General features: G+C 35.7%; 3 protein-coding genes across 12 annotated transcripts; 2 read left to right on the top strand and 1 right to left on the bottom strand.

Annotated features, from left to right (window-relative positions):
• Nucleotides 1-3,372: 3,372 nt before the first annotated feature.
• On the top strand, nucleotides 3,373-7,279 carry LOC121967814. 2 transcript variants are annotated; one of them, XM_042518287.1, is made up of 6 exons: nucleotides 3,373-3,480; nucleotides 4,627-4,905; nucleotides 5,018-5,124; nucleotides 5,262-5,394; nucleotides 5,481-5,675; nucleotides 6,743-7,279. In XM_042518287.1, the coding sequence occupies exons 2-6, from the start codon at nucleotides 4,633-4,635 to the stop codon at nucleotides 7,028-7,030; spliced, it is 996 nt and encodes a 331-aa protein (XP_042374221.1). In that variant the 5' UTR covers nucleotides 3,373-3,480; nucleotides 4,627-4,632; the 3' UTR covers nucleotides 7,031-7,279. The 2 variants fall into 2 exon arrangements, with proteins under 2 accessions (XP_042374221.1, XP_042374220.1); XM_042518286.1 differs by having other exon boundaries at nucleotides 3,401-3,555.
• Nucleotides 7,280-7,878: 599 nt separating this feature from the next.
• On the bottom strand, nucleotides 7,879-15,758 carry LOC121967816. Of its 9 annotated transcripts, none has more exons than XR_006107860.1 (8): nucleotides 15,430-15,758; nucleotides 14,745-14,915; nucleotides 14,454-14,543; nucleotides 13,427-13,543; nucleotides 13,227-13,313; nucleotides 12,351-12,542; nucleotides 11,684-11,747; nucleotides 7,879-9,068 (listed from the first exon to the last, which is right to left on the bottom strand). XR_006107860.1 is itself a non-coding variant. In XM_042518290.1 (5 exons), exons 1-5 carry the CDS (start codon nucleotides 15,607-15,609, stop codon nucleotides 13,257-13,259), a joined length of 615 nt encoding a protein of 204 aa, XP_042374224.1. In that variant the 5' UTR covers nucleotides 15,610-15,758; the 3' UTR covers nucleotides 12,931-13,256. The 9 variants fall into 9 exon arrangements, 1 of the variants encoding a protein (XP_042374224.1); XR_006107863.1 differs by having other exon boundaries at nucleotides 7,879-9,073; XR_006107861.1 differs by having other exon boundaries at nucleotides 11,684-11,785.
• On the top strand, nucleotides 8,610-12,923 carry LOC121967815 (palmitoyl-acyl carrier protein thioesterase, chloroplastic-like). The gene is made up of 6 exons (XM_042518289.1): nucleotides 8,610-9,017; nucleotides 11,238-11,371; nucleotides 11,459-11,572; nucleotides 11,637-11,814; nucleotides 11,936-12,004; nucleotides 12,360-12,923. The coding sequence occupies exons 1-6, from the start codon at nucleotides 8,610-8,612 to the stop codon at nucleotides 12,597-12,599; spliced, it is 1,143 nt and encodes a 380-aa protein (XP_042374223.1). The 3' UTR covers nucleotides 12,600-12,923.
• Nucleotides 15,759-16,842: the final 1,084 nt, after the last annotated feature.

Raw genomic sequence — 16,842 nt, forward strand, 5'->3', positions numbered from 1 at the left:
GTTCAGGGGGAGAAATAAAACTAATTCAGTTCTTTAAATTGAATTTTACACTTAATTTTGAAAATCAAAGTTTAAAATCAACTTGTTTAGAATTGTGAAAAATTTGAAAATTATGGAAATTAGATTTTTCAAAAACTTAAGTTTACAAACTAAGCTTCTCAAAATCATCTTCCTTAATTTTGAAAATTGAATTTTTTACAAACTCAATGTTGAAAAATTTCAATCAGTTTTGAAAAATAAAATTTTCAAACTCAGTTTTGGAATTCTGATTTTGAAAACTTATGTTTGAAAACTTGAATTTTTAAATTTGACCTTAAAAACTATACTTGAAAAATTAGCTATCTTTCAAAATTACAAAGTTATAAATCAGTTATATTTCAAGACTTAGTTTTTTTTTAAAGATTTAAGAAATAAAAGTAAAATAATCTATCTTTTAAACTCCCCCAGATTAACTTGACATTATTTCTTACTTTGTCTGAAGTCTATGTTTATGCTTACTTAATCCATGCTTATTTTTGATGAATGCCAAAGGGGGAGGGGTAGGTGGTTAAGTTAGCTAAACCAATTTGAAAATACAAACTAACTTTAAAATCACATAAATGCATGTTGTTTCTTGCATAGGTTTTCACTAACTTAACCAGGTTGTCATTCCATCAAAAAGGGGGAGATTGTTGGTGCGGTTAACACTAACGATTTAACCCAGGTTTTGATGAATGACAAATCATGTTAAGTTAGTTTGTTGTTGTCTGACACTTTCATTAAGTGTGTAGGAGAAGTCCAGACAGGTCGACGGGCTGACCGGATGTCTGGCACGAAGTCCAGCTAGGTCGACGGGCTGACCGGATAGCTGGCGAGAAGTCCAAGTGGGTCGACGGGCTGACCGGACGCTTGGCGAGAAGTCCAAGCGGGTCGACGGGCTGACCGGACGCTTTGCGAGAAGTTCAGACGGGTCGACGGGCTGACCGGACGCTTGGCGAGAAGTCCAGACGGGTTGATGGGCTGACCGGACGTCTGGCAGGTAAGTGAGGTAAGTCACTGGAGGGGAGTGACTGCGAGGACGTGTTCCCGGGAAGGGAACATTAGGCGTCGATCCGGCTTAGATCCATTTCGGATGTCTAAGTCGAGATCGTGACTAGATTCCGGTCTCGGAAAGACGGAATCTAAGTCATACTATTCGTGCTAATTCATACTATTATAAAATGTGCTAACAATCTATTTTGCAGGATATATATTGCCTTACACTAACTTTGTTTTGCAGGAAAAGAGAGTTTTCTGGAACAAGGTGGTCCGGGCGCCCGGAAGGCAAATTATATCCAGCCGAGTCGTCGCCACGTGGAGCATCACGGTTTGAGCAGCTACGTCACATTCCAGGCGCTCGGAAGGGATCCAGGCGCCCGGAGCAACATATAAAAGAAGCCCTAGGCAGGAGCTTCAGTATCAATCATCAATCTGAGAACTCTTCTACTGTTGGTCCTGCTGCTCTACGTTCCTGCGACGCCGACAAAGCTCCGACAAAGTGCTCCTTCGGTTTTTAGTTTATTTCTTTATCGGTATTACTTTGTTTCATTAGCATTTCCTATATTCATCTTGTAACTATATTCGAATTGTAGTGATTGCCCAACGAAAGTGGTCAAGGACCACGGGCCTTCGAGTATGAGTCGTCACAGGCTCCGAACGAAGTAAAAACAACTGTGTTCATTTACCTTTCCGCTGCGCTTATACTCGGTGTTTTTCGAATCGATATTCACCCCCCCCTCTATCGAATCTAACGGTCCTACACCAATAACATCCAATGATTAATTCAAGACAGTTATAACTAGTCCCTAGGGCAATGGTGCAAACATAGGATGCCTTTTTAATTTCTCAGACATCTAAAGATTGAGTTTTAGTTTTGATGAATTAATGAAATGAGCGATTGACCTAAGAATGTCAAGTTCATGGGTTGTTCGTTGTGAGCGTTTCTCGATTTACTTGATGGTCAGTAAGAAATTTTCATGGGGTTGGACTGGTCATCCTAAGGATTAGTTAACGTAAGTTGGATATATGATGTCAACTAAAAAAGATGATCATAAATAAATACTTAGTTTCAACTAAAAAAATATAGTCATAACTACTCCCTAAGGCATTATGTGATGGTAAATTGCATGGTGTATTTCTCAAATAATCAGGGTTCAAAAATCATGTAGTGCATGCATGCAACGTTTGACATTAGGGCGCTATTTCGGAGTCACTTTGTTTTCTATATTTATTAGGCGGTTGAAATGTAGATTGAATTATTCATCCTAAGATTAATCGGTGTAAATTAAATATTTGATATAAAGAAAAGATGACCATAATTGGATCCTCGAGTCACGGAGTAATAGTAAGTTATTCAAATAATTTCTCAAGCGTACTCATAATTTGAATCATAGTTACGATGCATTATAAATATTTTTTTCTCTGGTAAAATAAAAACTTTAGAACGTTGGCTACTAGTTAAGAAGTGGTTCACATTTTCAAATTTATCCGATGGCTGATCCAACCGGACCGTCCATCTCTCAAATGAATGGACTCTCATCCAACTGTTTTATCTAAAAAAAAAATTGATCATAATTATTTTATAATTTTTTTCTTATTTTTTTCTATTTATTTAATAATAATTCAATTATCAAAGATTAAGGACCACGTCGGTTAAAATCTTTTAATTTTCTCTAGCAAGTACTTATATATTTATATTAAATTATAACTGCAGGCTCACACCTCATGTTACCCACCAAGTTTTGAATATTGTCCAGCCGCCCTCATCCTGCATTGCAACGCTCGCCGTCGACCTACATTGCCCCGCCGACCAATCTCACGGTTTACTCGCCTTTTGTACCCGCGCTTTAATTACTTCGCGGTGAGCCACGCGGGTCCCGCCGGCGATCTCGCCTTTCCTAGCCCCATGACGGCAGGCGTCGGATTCGGGCACAGGCCTGCGACATCACCGCTTCCCATTTCCTTTCTCACTTAGAAATCTTACCCAAACGTCCACTTGTGTACGACAAGTTCTAGGCTACTCCGTGAGCTCTGGGACCCGCCAATCGTCCAATAAATCTTCCGGGTTTGGAATTTAAGGTAATCTCGTGAGTTCTAACATCAAATCGAGGCAGGGGCCGTCGACTCGTCCGTAGAGGTCGCCAAGAAAAACGACGTTTTTTTTAAGGGCATGTAATTTTCTTGCCTTTTTTTAATTCATCGACAGCTTGATTATATCTTCGAAAGCGTCCGTTGACCCACTGCAGCCCGACTAAACTATCATTGGCTAAGAAGTGGGCCTGGAAGCGTAATGCACAAGGTACAAAAGAGAGTGTGACGTTCGAGTAGATGTAGAAATCGTAATTTGATATTTCTATGCATTGTCGAAGCAATTGAATGGTACCAAAATATAACTCCCGACATTTCCAGCGAATTAGCGACTCCGTCGCTCTCCGCTTCGGCCGGACCTCTTCCCACTTCCTGGTAATCTTCGTCCTCGCTCGCTCGCTCGCTCGCTCGCTCTTCTCCACTCGAGGAACCTTGTGGTGTTTGTGATTCGTAAGCTATGGAGAATTTTGTATTTGGTTCAGATTTGTGCTTATGATATATGTACTTGACATGATTTCTGAATCACTTGATCGCTCCTCTTTCCGCGTCGAATGCTTCTAGTTGTTGGATCTTGTTGTAGGTTTTTTTTTGTGGATTTTGTTCGCTAGGGCGAAGAGTGTTGCGGTGGACTGCAAACCTAGCAAGAGGAACGGTGGTTGTTTTTTCGTTGCTTCATCTCTACGCTGGGGCTCTGTTTTGGTTGATTGTTGGTTGGTGTAACCTTTTGCTCACTCACGCTCGATCTCGAGTGTTGTCGTTGCTACTCTAGTTTCAGATCTCGGAAAAAAGATGAAAATTTTCCTATGAAATTTATAGTGGTCACTTGTCGTATTGTTTGATAGTGTCATGAGTGAAATATCGATACTCCATCCTGCTTGTAGTCTATGCAACGCTGGGAAAAGTGGATTAGTAACTGTTGCGTTGTTCTAGGGTTCGGATGTGCTTACCGAACCAAATTGGTGGTCTTTGTTATTTGCATGTGAAAGGAAGTGGGCCTAGATAGGTGGCAGGTGCCTCTTGGTGAAACTTCATCTGTCATGATCCTTTTTCTTTTCGTTTTCCTTCCCCTTGCGATGCTTCCGAACCTTTGCTGGTAAATGAATCTAAAGTTGTAGGGATTGTGAGTAGGAGTCTAGGACTAGCTAAGTTATAGATAAAAGTCGAATTGTACTTTTCAGTACTTGTTTAAAACACAAAGACAGTGTTAATCCATTTTCACCATTATACTACAACAGTAGATGCATTTTTCCATTTCTCTGTCATGAAAATTTGTTGAAATATTATCAGTGAGCCATAAATATTTCTAGTTGCAATTCTTTATAGATCACTCACGCTTAAAGTCAAATGATAGGAGGAAGTTCTGTGGCTTGGTTCACGGGGTCTGTTTGAATTATTTATGTCTCATATCTTATATTTTCCATCCATCACTATTTATGAGTATTAGCGCACACAAAATATATAGACGTGTAAATCTCTATGTTTATTTATATATTTACATTGGATTTTTTTCTGACTTAGCAGGTGTAAATGTCGACCAAAGCCCTCAGGGATCATAATATAAATGTAGTTTTGGGATTGGATAAGAAAGTTGATGGCAAAGGAAATTTAACAAAGCCATTTACTGAAAAGATCACTGAGAATGGGTCTGAGTTACAGAAGAAAACTCCTCCCCTATTTTCTACTCCATCATTTAATGGAGATGTTGTGGGGTCTAATGGATCAGAGACAGGAAATTCAGAAGTAGAGTACATAGAATCTGAAAATCTGGTTGATTTACCAGACTTGGATCTATGCTTTAGTGTATGTTCTCATCCTCAAGTTTTCTTTGTTTCTTTCCCTATGCACTAACCTACCAGTGCAATTATCATTGGCCTAATGAAGTAAATGGGTATTTCTTTTTTCTCTCACATAGACACTTTTAGCTAGGTTAGACTCGAAGGATTGGATTTCAGTATGTGAAGCCCTTAATAATGTGCGCCAATTGTCAATTTATCATGGGGAAAAGCTGCTTGAAATCTTGTGAGTCGTCTACTTATATTTTTCTTTGCAAGTATATCACACTGTAATGGTTGTATATTGTACAATTAAGTTATTAATCATTTATCAACTGGCATTAATCAACTCTGGCTATTCTTTTTCGAAACCTTCTATGGTAGAGGATCTGTGATTCCATTGATTGTGAAGTCACTGAAAAGTCCAAGAAGTGCTGTCTGCAAAACCGCAATTATGGCATCGGCTGACATATTTAGGTGTTACAATGATAAAGTTGTTGACTCGGTAGATCCCCTGGTATATTTTTTTTCAACCATATATGTAATTTTATTATGTTAGTTTCCTGTATAAAATACTAATGCCATGGTCCTTTCTTGTTTTAGCTTGTCCAATTGCTACTAAAATCCTCGCAAGACAAACGCTTTGTATGTGAAGCTGCTGTGGCAGCTCTAATAGCAATGACCATTTCAGTTTCTCCAACACTTTTGTTGCCAAAGTTGCTTCCTTATCTTAGCAACAAAAATCCTCGAATTCGAGCAAAAGCATCTATGTGTTTCAGAAGGAGTGTATCTCGACTTGTAAGTTCCCTTCTTTATTTTCAGAAGTATAATTGCTTATCGATCCATCTAGTTGGTGAATAATGTAGTTTACGCAAACTTATTTTGATGATCCATTGTAACTTCATTTTATGTATTTCTTTTAAGAAGTACTTTACATCAAGTTGGAGTCATATCCCCAGGTGTTACCATGTCCTTGATGATATTAGTATATTTTAGTAGAATGATTTTTTATTGGATTGTTGGACGTTTTAGTACATTTAATCAAGGTTTATTTAAAATCCACCTGATCAGTAAGAAACACCTCATTAAATTTTTGTGTTAGCCTAATTTATCTGATTTAGCTTTTGTATTTATATTTTCATAAGCTAAAGAACCAGATGATTTGATTGCACCGTATAAATTATATTGCAATTATGACCGTCTCTAACATATTAGAAGTTTTGACTCCTTTTTTTCTGGGAATCATAAGAAATGTTAAATCTGTGAAGAAAAAAAAGTTGGCATTTTTTATATTGTTTTCTGAATTATGTGTGCATCTTCTTACAAGTCAGACTGGGTGATTGTTAATTAAAGTGTTCCATTTCTTGGAAAAAAAAATTGATTCTTATTCTTTGATAAGTTCTACTGGAAACTGTAGGAAACATCTAATCCTATATTCCTATTGTATGGAACTAGTAAAAGAATTTGTCCATTACTAATTTACGATTAATGATCATGAGAAATGGAACGGAAGCCACATACATACTCAGACTCTGCTGGATCCTACATTTTTATTTCGTTTTAACTGAGACTTAAATTGAGGTAGATCTACATCATACTGAAGCAGCGGGCTGTCATTTTAATATCTTTTTTGGATTCAGATTCAGATTTGAGTTGAATTCAGTCAAAATAATTAGGAAATATTATAATGTTCTCCATGATGTAGTTCTCAGATTTGAATTAAGCTTTTCTTTTTGTTTTTTGGTAGATGAAATCAAGTCAGTTGAATAACTTATTGACCTTTGAAATCAGAACATGCATTCTCCTCCAAACCCTGACTCCCAGCTGAGCAGCGATTCTCAATAATTGAAAATCATTACTTGCAGGGAATGGAAGGGATCAAAGCTTACGGAATAGACAAGCTCATTGAAATTGCAGCATCCCAGCTCAGTGACCAGCTTCCTGAATCAAGAGAAGCCGCTCGGACACTTGCAGTTGAACTACAAGCCATTTATGTCAATTCTCAGACCTCCCTGAACGAAGACTGTGCCGAGCTGGCGGATGCTGAGTCCTGGGAGACCTTCTGCCATGCAAAGCTCACGCCTTTAAGTGCTCAGGCAATTCTTCGTGTTACCTCATCCAATCAAAAAGAGGCTCCGGTGCTGGGTTGTTAGCCCCTGATGGCTAGGCTACTACATTTTGTGGTCAAACTCAGTGATTCCACTACTTGTTATCATCTTCATCAGCGAGTCAAATTTCCTCCAGCTATTTGTAGTCAACTACGCAAATCTAAATTCTCTACTTGAACTCTGCAGTATGGTTCTACTAGTTATGCATTTGATATTTTTGTACATGCTATATGACCATAGGAAATATGTGATCGAAGCATTTGTGGAAGTGATCTAATGCATTTGTTAAAAGTATCTATTCTTTCCTCTCGAATGTAGCTAATAATTATAGCGCCGTTTCATTTTTAGTTTACCAGTTTCTCAATTATTTTTATGCCTTGAAAGAATTTTATCAGCACCCTTTTTGGATTCACAATGCATCACGTACGAATACAATGTCTCTTTTTGGCAAAAAAAAAAGTTCATCTTCTTTAAAGCAAGTGTAGTCTTGAATATTACTTACTATATGTTCCTACTGACAATTGCATCTACATGAGTATTGGCTCTAATAAAATTTTAAATTAATTTTTAATGGATGTAAAGTGTCTGTCTAATCTGTTTATTTATTTTACAAAAAATAATATACTTAAAGAAAAAATTTCAATGATTTAAAGAGACACATAAAATAATGAAATTTATACGTCTATCCTTAAATTAAAAAATGAAATGATAAATTATAAATTTATACATCTATCCTTAAATTTTTTTCCTTGAACATATCATTACTCTTATTTTACTATGGAACCCACGATGTTAAACCATTTGAAATGAGCCATGAGACTGACAATCCTGAACCGTTTGGTGGGGGGGGGGGGGGGGGGGGGTATCAAATTTTTTCCCTCCAATATCAATGATAATATTCATAAAATAGTAAATTTTGATCGAAAAACTCAAGAAAGTTCTTCAAAACCGCATCGAACCGTGAACCATACAGTCCTTTGCATTAAGCCCCACCTCAAACAACCTCGGGAAACACTCTCCATCAATCTTTGCACAAGTTATTTCTCATGAATGCTGAAGGAATGCTGAAGGACTCATTGAAGCAAGTGCAGCAGCACCAACAAGCAAACCCTTGAGAATCCAAAGCTTGCGTCCAAGTTTTGAATTATTCAGGCCAAGTGTTTGGTACAACTAGTCTGGAAAATTTTCCGGAGCACACGGCAGGAGAGGGTTGGTGAGCTGCTTACAATCTAGCGCACACCTTGTTTTCAACCTCCCTGATCCAAAATTTGAATATCATCTCATCCCAGTTGATCCCCAAGCCAACAAAAAAAAATCCAGTTGCATAAAACTTCACCTGGGAACGGGTGAATCTGCCTCAGTTCGAGTTTATCTGGTTGAACACGACAGCGAGGTTTTCAAAAACATTGTTTCCAGGCAAGCAAACACTCATCTTCTTCTCCTCCATCCATATAAGTGGTTGAGCTGCACTTCATCACACAAGCTGCATTTTTTTCTTGCAAGCCTCTCACACCGCATTTGGTGTTCTTTCCATTCATAAGGTCTCAGAAACACTTGATCAATTGCCATCCAGCTTTCTGAAATCAACCAACCCTTTTGAAGAATTTCCAATAAATCTCTTTTCATGGCTATCTCAGCCATGGAATTTGGCAGTAAGGCGGTTGCAAAGTCCATGGCTTCCAGCTGCAGCACCAGATTACATCTTCCAACTGTGGCAAGTTCCATTTGCTGTGCCAGGAAGGGAAAGCTACGGCAGTTTTGTGTGAAGACTGGTGGCGACAATTGCAAAGTGAGTGCGGATAGAGTCCATGGAAGCAAGATGAATGAAGTGGTGCATGGTATTGAGGCTTCTTTGACCATGGGGAATGGAACTGCAGTGCTCCAGGATGATGATGGTGGAGTAATGCACACTTACAGGCTTGGGAGGTTTGTGGAGGAGAGATACGTTTACAGGCAGACCTTTGTGATCAGATCTCATGAGATTGGACCTGATGAAACAGCAACCATGGAGACCCTCATGAATCTCCTGCAGGTACTTGCCTTCTACCTCTGTATCTGTCCGCCACCTTGGCACCCTTCATCCCTGCTCTGCTACTAAATAAGCATTGTTGTTTTTGCATTTACAAATGGCAGATTAAACACAAGTTTGCGTAACAAAAGCGGATAGCATCTGTTAATTTTTCTTTGCTGAGCATAAAAGATATTCATAATTAGGATTATTTCTCAAATTTTTTAATGCATTTGACCATCACTGACTGAAACTGTAACACAAATTTTTTAGCAGCAAGTACTATAATAAGCTTCCCAATTTTATTGTTTCTTAATAACTATGTGCTCTTGTATTTTGTCAAATAGACAAACATACACCAAATAAACCCATGAGACACCTTTATCAGAGGTAAAAAGCATATCAACATCATCAAAAGAACTAATAGATGATGCATAATTCCAGAATAGTTATTTGGAGATGGAAGAGTGGTACTTAAACTAAATTTGAAGATTGAATCATAGATAAGAATTTTAGAAACTAAAGGTTTGAAGATAAGTTGAACTGAAACTAAATACAAGAAATTAGTCTCAGTAATAAGAATCAATGGAATAGCTAAAGGGAAGAACATGAAAATCATTTATTTAAGAATTTTAGATATCTTGATATTGATAAAGATATCTTTACTAGAATTGGGTGGTTTGACTAGAGAGGATCTTTTAGGGTGCGTTTGGTTCAAATTATCATGTATAACCTTGGTTATGTGATTACCTGGTAATCACATAACCAAGGTTATGGGGAATAAAACATAATCAAATGTCGTTTGGTTCAACTTAGGTAATGCAACAAAAACTTATTTGTTTGAAGGTTTTAATAAATAACCTACTTTAATATTTTAAAGTATTATCCTCATTTACAAAACCAACTATACATAATAATAATATTATTATTTAAACTCTATGTTTTTTTACTTTTTCTTTTTCCTCCTTTTCTTCATTTTTGTGTTTTTTTTCCTTTTCAGGTTTTTTACCTTTTTCAGGTTTTTTTTCCTTTTTTTACAATTTTTTTTTTCCTATTTTTTTTTTTTTTTACATTTTTTTTCGTTTTTTATTTTTTACGTTTTTTAATTTTAAATTTTTAAATTTTTAAATTTTTTTACATTTTTCTATTTTTTTTTATGTTTTTTTATTTTTCCATTATTTTTTTTCTATTTTTTATGTTTTTTAAAATTGTTTTAATTTATTATTTTTAATTAATTTTATTTTTTTTACGTTTATTCTATTTTTAATTAATTTTTTAAATTTTTATTATTTTTTAATTTTTTTTCTATTTTTTATTTTTTACATTTATTATTATTTATGTTTATTATATTTTATATTTTTTTATTTTTTATGTCTTTTTCCTTTTTTGTAAGTTTTTTATTTTATTTTTTATATTTTTCATTTTTTTTATTTATGTTTTTCTATTTTTTCACATTTTTCTCTTATCCGAAGGTATTTTGGGTTAAAAAAAATTCGTTAACCCCGGAATCAAGAAAAATCTCAATTTTCCGATTCCGGGTTGCATGCCTCTTTTGCTGACATGTCGGCCATGAAACATTACTTGGGAATCATCGATTACCTAAATCAAACAGGGTTTTCGTTCATAACTTTGGATGAATAACCAAGGTTATCAAGGATAACCCCCAACCAAACGCACCCTTGGAGTCTTGACTATTGTCGTTGTCTCTTAAGCTAAAAAGAAATTTTATATATTATGGTACAACTGGCCATTTTTTATGGATCAAAGTATTGAGCATTAGAAATATAAAAAAGTTAATATAGAAATATAAGAAGGCTAAGATAAATATGTGGATTTACTAAAAAAAAGATCATTAGAGTACTAACAACCATGCACAATTAAACATAACACTAATAAATGATAAAATGACAAGAATAAAATTGAAATGATACAGCGGGAAGCAATTTTTTAAATACTACAGAAGACATTAGTCAATGTAATAAAATTATTCAATTTTTTAAATATTACTAGCACTACGATCTTGCATAGACCTCAATGGAGGGGGGGAAATTCATGAAGCTAATCCCAAATAGTTGGGAGGAAGACAACGTAATGATAAAATGACAAAGAAATAGTCAAATAAGTGCTGTGTTTTATTGGAGAAGTGTGACTTAAGTTTGTTGGAGGGTGTTTATGTTTTTTCTTATTTTTTCATTGCTTCATAATGTTGTATAATTACTCTGTGCTGGTGATGACTGAGAACAGGAGACAGCTCTGAATCATGTCATGAGCTCTGGCCTTGCTAGTGATGGATTTGGTGCGACACATCAGATGAACCTTCGGAAACTAATATGGGTTGTTACTAGAATTAATATTCAGGTTGAGAAGTACAGTCACTGGTATATTCAAACATCCCTAATGCCATACAACTTTCATGTGGTACCATTTTAATATCAATACTGATGAAGCCACTGTGATTTTTTCAGGGGAGATGTGGTTGAGATTGATACATGGGTAGCAGCATCCGGGAAGAATGGTATGCGTAGAGACTGGATGATCCGAGATTGTAGCACACAAAAGATAATAACAAGAGCTACAAGGTAGATAAACCTTTTCTCACGTTGGTAACTTGTCTTACCTCTAAATTGTATCTTACACATGCAGCAACTGGGTAATGATGAATAGAGAAACAAGAAGGTTGTCCAAGTTACCTGAACAGGTAAGGGAAGAGGTAAAACCCTTCTATCTGGACAGGAGAGTATTTTTTGATGGCAGCTGTGACAATGAAAAAATCGAGAAATTGACTGAAGAAACTGCAGTGAACATCAAATCTGGTTTAGCAGTAAGTGTAAATTTCTTGTTCAGTGCTAACTATAATCAGTCAATTCAAAACTGGATTTCAATATGAATTCAGAAGCTATAAATCCATAAATTACTAAACATGTTTTAATCATGTCATTTAGCCAAGGTGGAGTGACATGGACGTCAATCAACATGTAAACAATGTAAAATACATTGGATGGATAATGGAGGTAATCAACTTCAGCATTCTATGTATTGTTTAAAATTCAATTTTCCAGTAGTTATAAACTATATTCTTGATCCACCCATGTATCAAGACATAAACAAATTGAATCAGCCTTCGAAAGTATTCATTAGTAAATTGGCATTTTTTTTTAAACAGAATCTAGTTCTTATCAATTTTCATGCAAAAGGGAACCACTTAACATAATGTTAGGTCTCATTAAACTACATGGAAAATTTTTTTAACTACAGCTTCAAGCTACATCAAGAAAATTTAACTACTTCTCCAATTAATGAAAGAGAGATTTAGAAAACAATTGATGACTGACTAATTTGAATACAACTGCTTCCTACCTATTGCAGAGCGTTCCCGTAAATGTACTGGAAAACTATCATCTCACCAGCATGACTCTTGAGTACCGCAGAGAATGCAGGCAGTCGAATCTTCTTGAGTCCCTCACATACCTTACTGCAGCCGAGGAAGACCCTGTGAATGTGAATACAAGTTTGCACAGCATCCAGCTGCGAAGCACACACTTGCTTTGCCTGCAAGAGGATAAAGCAGAGGTTGTGCGTGGCAGAGCAAAATGGAAGTGCAAGTAGCACATATAATCAGCCACCATCAAGAAATTTAATGTCTACATAAGTAGTACTATGTCATTCTTTTGTTTGTTGTTTTTCTCCTTCTTGCTGAATTTCCTTCTATTCTTTGAGATGTACAGCAGATTTGGTAGTGCAATATGCACGCAAGCATTCTGTTATCATCACAAAGCACATTAAGTTTCTGATTGATATACCTTGTCGTCACCTTGTTGTAGCCCCAAGAACATATTTTGTAAGTCTAATTCTATGCACACAATAATGTTTAGGTGTAATTCTATGCGCAACAGATGCCAATATGATTTAATAGAGTGAGGAATTAATAAATGACACGTTAGCAGTTTCCAGCTTGGATTCTTTTATTACCTAAAGTACCACACATATTTGTTGGATCACAATACATTAGTTCACCACGATTAAGATCTTTACGCCCCTATTGCTAAGAACCTGGTTATTACCAACAATGTAAGCACACCCAATCAATGCTAGTCTGCTACTGAGCATTCAGAAACCTTTATGCCAGATTGATTCACTAGTACAATTTAGTCAACTTTGAATAATACCACTTAATTAGGTAAGATAATATTATCATATCATACACATAAACAAACATCGAGTCTTGAGCATTGCCTAGTAATGGTTTATTCCGAGAAAACATTCTTATGCGCTGTCCGCTTCCTTATCTTCCCTTTGCCCATGTCCATTATGGGTAGTATCCTGGAGAATAAAATAAGTTAATGATAAACAAGTGCATTTCTTTTCCAGTAAGAAAAAAAAAAACTGCATATATATATATATATATATAACAACTGTCGATTTATGAAACTTACGCTGTTAGACATTTGATCTCTTATGAAGTACATGGACTTCAACATCGTTTCCAAAGTGTCCTTAGCTAATTGGAACTTTACCTCTCTTTCGCCTGAAATAGATTGGTCATCTTGTAGCTGCACATATCAAAGATGGCAAAACAATATTAGGAAAAAAAAACATTTGGTTTGACACATCTGCCTTCTCCAACAACTAAATAAAATAATTAAAACAGTTTCATGGCAGCCAATAGTTATTAAGAAAATATTCATGGTTGTGCACACCAAAAGCACAAACATTCATTTTGGATTTAGCTAGTTTGTCATGGAAAAAGGAAAATGAAGCATAAAGAAACATATATAACAGAATTGTTTTGCAACTCATAGGCGTGACTACTTTGAGGAACCTATGAGTCATTTTGCATGGCTAGCAGAGTTCGCAAGTATAGGGTCCGTGATATTTGATTTTCTCTTACACTAGAAGGGATTCTCAGCGACAAGTTTTGTGCATGGTAGGCAGGCTGCATATGGCCTGTACCATTTCAATCAAGGGCAGAACCTTTAGATATTTGATAAAACAATAGAATAAAGTTATTGGTTGCAAAAAAAAAAAGACAATGAAATAGAATAAAGTTATTAGTATTTTATTCTTCTCGATTCCAATATGGATAGCCATCAAATATCCATTCTAGACTCTAGAATGTAGATAGAGATTTTGAAAACTTTGGTAAAACAATATAGAAGGGCAAGTTGCTCATACACAGAGACTGCAAATCATACCTTATTTCCTGCAGACAATCAAATGAAACATGCCGACCCTAAACATTCTATCTAGTTTGTCTGTTTCCGGAGTGTCATGACATGTTTTTTTTCTAATAACTTTTTTAGCGAAAACATTGAGAGAAAAAAAATTTGAGGTGAGATATTACTCTCTCCAATTTTAATCAAATGTGAATTTGAAATGTAGCGAACAGCAAAATAATCAAGAAACACATGAATTATATTATCTCTCTAATGTGCAGGAGGAGAAAAGCTAAATTTGATATACCTTCAGATTAATAACAGCCACGTTATCTGCTGAATCTTGACTTTGATTTACTTTATTCCATGTCATTGCCTTTAAACGAGGCACAGAAGCCTGAGGGTCAGGAAAAAAATATGAGCCTTGTTTGAAATGGAAAACCGTATATAAGGGCAAAAGAAAAAAATTGCAATTGCACTTTATTGATTAGTCTGACTTGCATCTTGGTAGCAAGAAACTAACTGCACAACCAACCTATGGATGCTACAACGAGAAAAGGGATCTCTTTCCCAATTAAAAGAAAAGGTTTGGCCTGACCTGATCTTTGAGTACGTCTTCTCGCCATTCTCGTTGAAACTTCTGTAGAAGCAGCGTCAGCAGCCTTTGCAATTCTGGGAGAACTTCTAGTGGAAACAATTTCTGAATCTCATCCTTTGAAATATTCTCATAAACACTCTTCCGAATCAACATGCGGAGGCATACCAAAAGCTGCAAAGGAGAAACTAATAAAGTCAATTCACATAGATATACCACTTACATGGCATCAATTTTTAATGATACATACCCTTCCAATTGAGTTGTTAAGTCATGTAACATTTCAAAAACATCACAGTCCCGGGACAATTCCTACTTTCAGATACACAAAGATGTTTGTGTGGTTTAGGACGTGTACAATATTAGAAGGGATGCAAAATTTATTTTCGACACCATAGCAAACTACGCTAGAATCTGTACTCCAGAACAGTGATTGACGTACATGTAAAACTGCCTCTTGCTTGCAGTTGAAATCAGTCATGAAATTGAAATGCTAAAGTAATCCATCCTAGTACACCATGGTTATCCGAGGAAATAATGTGAGCGAGGGCAATCTGAACTTAGAAAAGGCATCGATGTTTCGATACTACATGAAGTCAGAAAAATCGACGATCTCTTGCATTGCTGAAGCCCCAAATTTAACCAATTGTCAGAGAACTAAACAGGAGGGTGAATTTCAGAGAATTACAGGATCGAGGTCGGATTCGGAGGAGAGGTTGAGCATTTCTCGGATGATGGAGCGGTCGGCGGCGTCGAGGCCGGTTTTCCGGGTCCGCCAGAGAGCCTGCAGTATGTATTCCACCGACTCCTTGGAGCTGGATTGCACCAGCAGCGGAAGGTGGCTCCAAAACCTGTGCCCCTCCACCATCCCTCGCCGTCGCCGTCTATGGGTCGTCCGGCGCACGCGATGCCAGTGCAATTTAGGGTTGGGATGATTCACTGGGGCATGAAGACGAGCATAGGTGCGAAACGCGAAGACAGGAAGGTGTCTGTGAAGGGTCGAACTTGAGTCCGAACCGGTCCGTTTTCTGGTCCGAAATTAAAGGTTTATTTATAGCTCAAGTTTTTTTAGTTACAAATAAATTAAACGTTCCTGAAAAAATTTAGAGATTATTTGGTTCAACTCATAAGCTCTCTAAAATAATTTATAAATTATTTTAGAATTTAATTTTTAGCTTTCTCTTTCAATATCATGTCATCTTCTTCGTCTGTGCCTCTTTTCAATTTTTCTCTTCTCGATATAAAAATTCACCCAAACCCAAAACCCTCTATTAATAGTATTATACCTTTTTTTGATAATTTTATTAATAATTTTTTTTTATAATATCAAACACATTAATACATTTAAGTTGATTATAATAAATTCATCCAAATACTTTAACAATTTATTTTTAAAATAAAATTTGACAATTTATAAACTCTTAAAATAGTTTATAAGATGTACAAACTTATAAATTATTTTTAATAAATTTAGCCAAACATCCTTTATGTATTTTGATAAGGGTTTATTTATGTAAGCTTATTAGGTATAAAATTTAATTAAAATAAAATTTTCAATTAAATTAATTAAATTATTCATAAAATAATTTTAAAGAATAAAGCTTGTAAATCATGTATACTAATAAAATTCTTATCAAATTTATAAATAAATAAAAAAAACTAAAAAAGAAACATATAGATATATAATTAATAAGCTCATATTTAAAATAATTAAGTAAATTTAATTGAGACTTTAATAAGGAGTTAAAGCTAAATGAGCTCATATTTAAAAATTTAAAAATTGCAATTTTAAAAGATATATAAATTAAATTTTAAGATCGGCGTAGCTTTACAAAATACAAATTACAATTTCCTTTCCCACCCGTCAAATTCATGCGGAGAAAGCCGTCGAGTGCTGAGTCCGCATATTTCTAATTTCTGAGGTCATAAATCCACCGTCCAAATAATATGATTCCCTTGGCATCGCACGGTTAATTTTCTTTCATCGAATTGTTCAAAATGCATCTCCCTACAGACGCGGGTTCCTCCAGGGAAATGCAAATGCCCCTCCTCCAAGAAATCTGTAATACCGAAAGTACCCCTCGAATCTGATTCCTTAAAA

The sequence above is a fragment of the Zingiber officinale genome, chromosome 3B (genome assembly GCF_018446385.1).
Source record: "Zingiber officinale cultivar Zhangliang chromosome 3B, Zo_v1.1, whole genome shotgun sequence".
Taxonomy (NCBI): Eukaryota; Viridiplantae; Streptophyta; class Magnoliopsida; order Zingiberales; family Zingiberaceae; genus Zingiber; species Zingiber officinale.

Bases quoted from the DNA above. Each gene is read 5' to 3' on its own strand.
- LOC121967814 (XM_042518287.1), top strand. From the start codon at position 4,633: ATGTCGACCAAAGCCCTCAGGGATCATAATATAAATGTAGTTTTGGGA. The intron at 4,906-5,017 runs GTATGTTCTCAT...TCTCTCACATAG, and splicing joins ACTTGGATCTATGCTTTAGT to ACACTTTTAGCTAGGTTAGA. The intron at 5,676-6,742 runs GTAAGTTCCCTT...CATTACTTGCAG, and splicing joins GAAGGAGTGTATCTCGACTT to GGAATGGAAGGGATCAAAGC.
- LOC121967815 (XM_042518289.1), top strand. From the start codon at position 8,610: ATGGCTATCTCAGCCATGGAATTTGGCAGTAAGGCGGTTGCAAAGTCC. The intron at 11,573-11,636 runs GTAGATAAACCT...TTACACATGCAG, and splicing joins ATAATAACAAGAGCTACAAG to CAACTGGGTAATGATGAATA. The intron at 11,815-11,935 runs GTAAGTGTAAAT...CATGTCATTTAG, and splicing joins ACATCAAATCTGGTTTAGCA to CCAAGGTGGAGTGACATGGA.
- LOC121967816 (XM_042518290.1), bottom strand. From the start codon at position 15,609: ATGGTGGAGGGGCACAGGTTTTGGAGCCACCTTCCGCTGCTGGTGCAA. The intron at 14,916-15,429 runs GTAATTCTCTGA...TCTCCTTTGCAG, and splicing joins CCGAATCCGACCTCGATCCT to CTTTTGGTATGCCTCCGCAT. The intron at 14,544-14,744 runs GTCAGGCCAAAC...CCTGACCCTCAG, and splicing joins AAGACGTACTCAAAGATCAG to GCTTCTGTGCCTCGTTTAAA.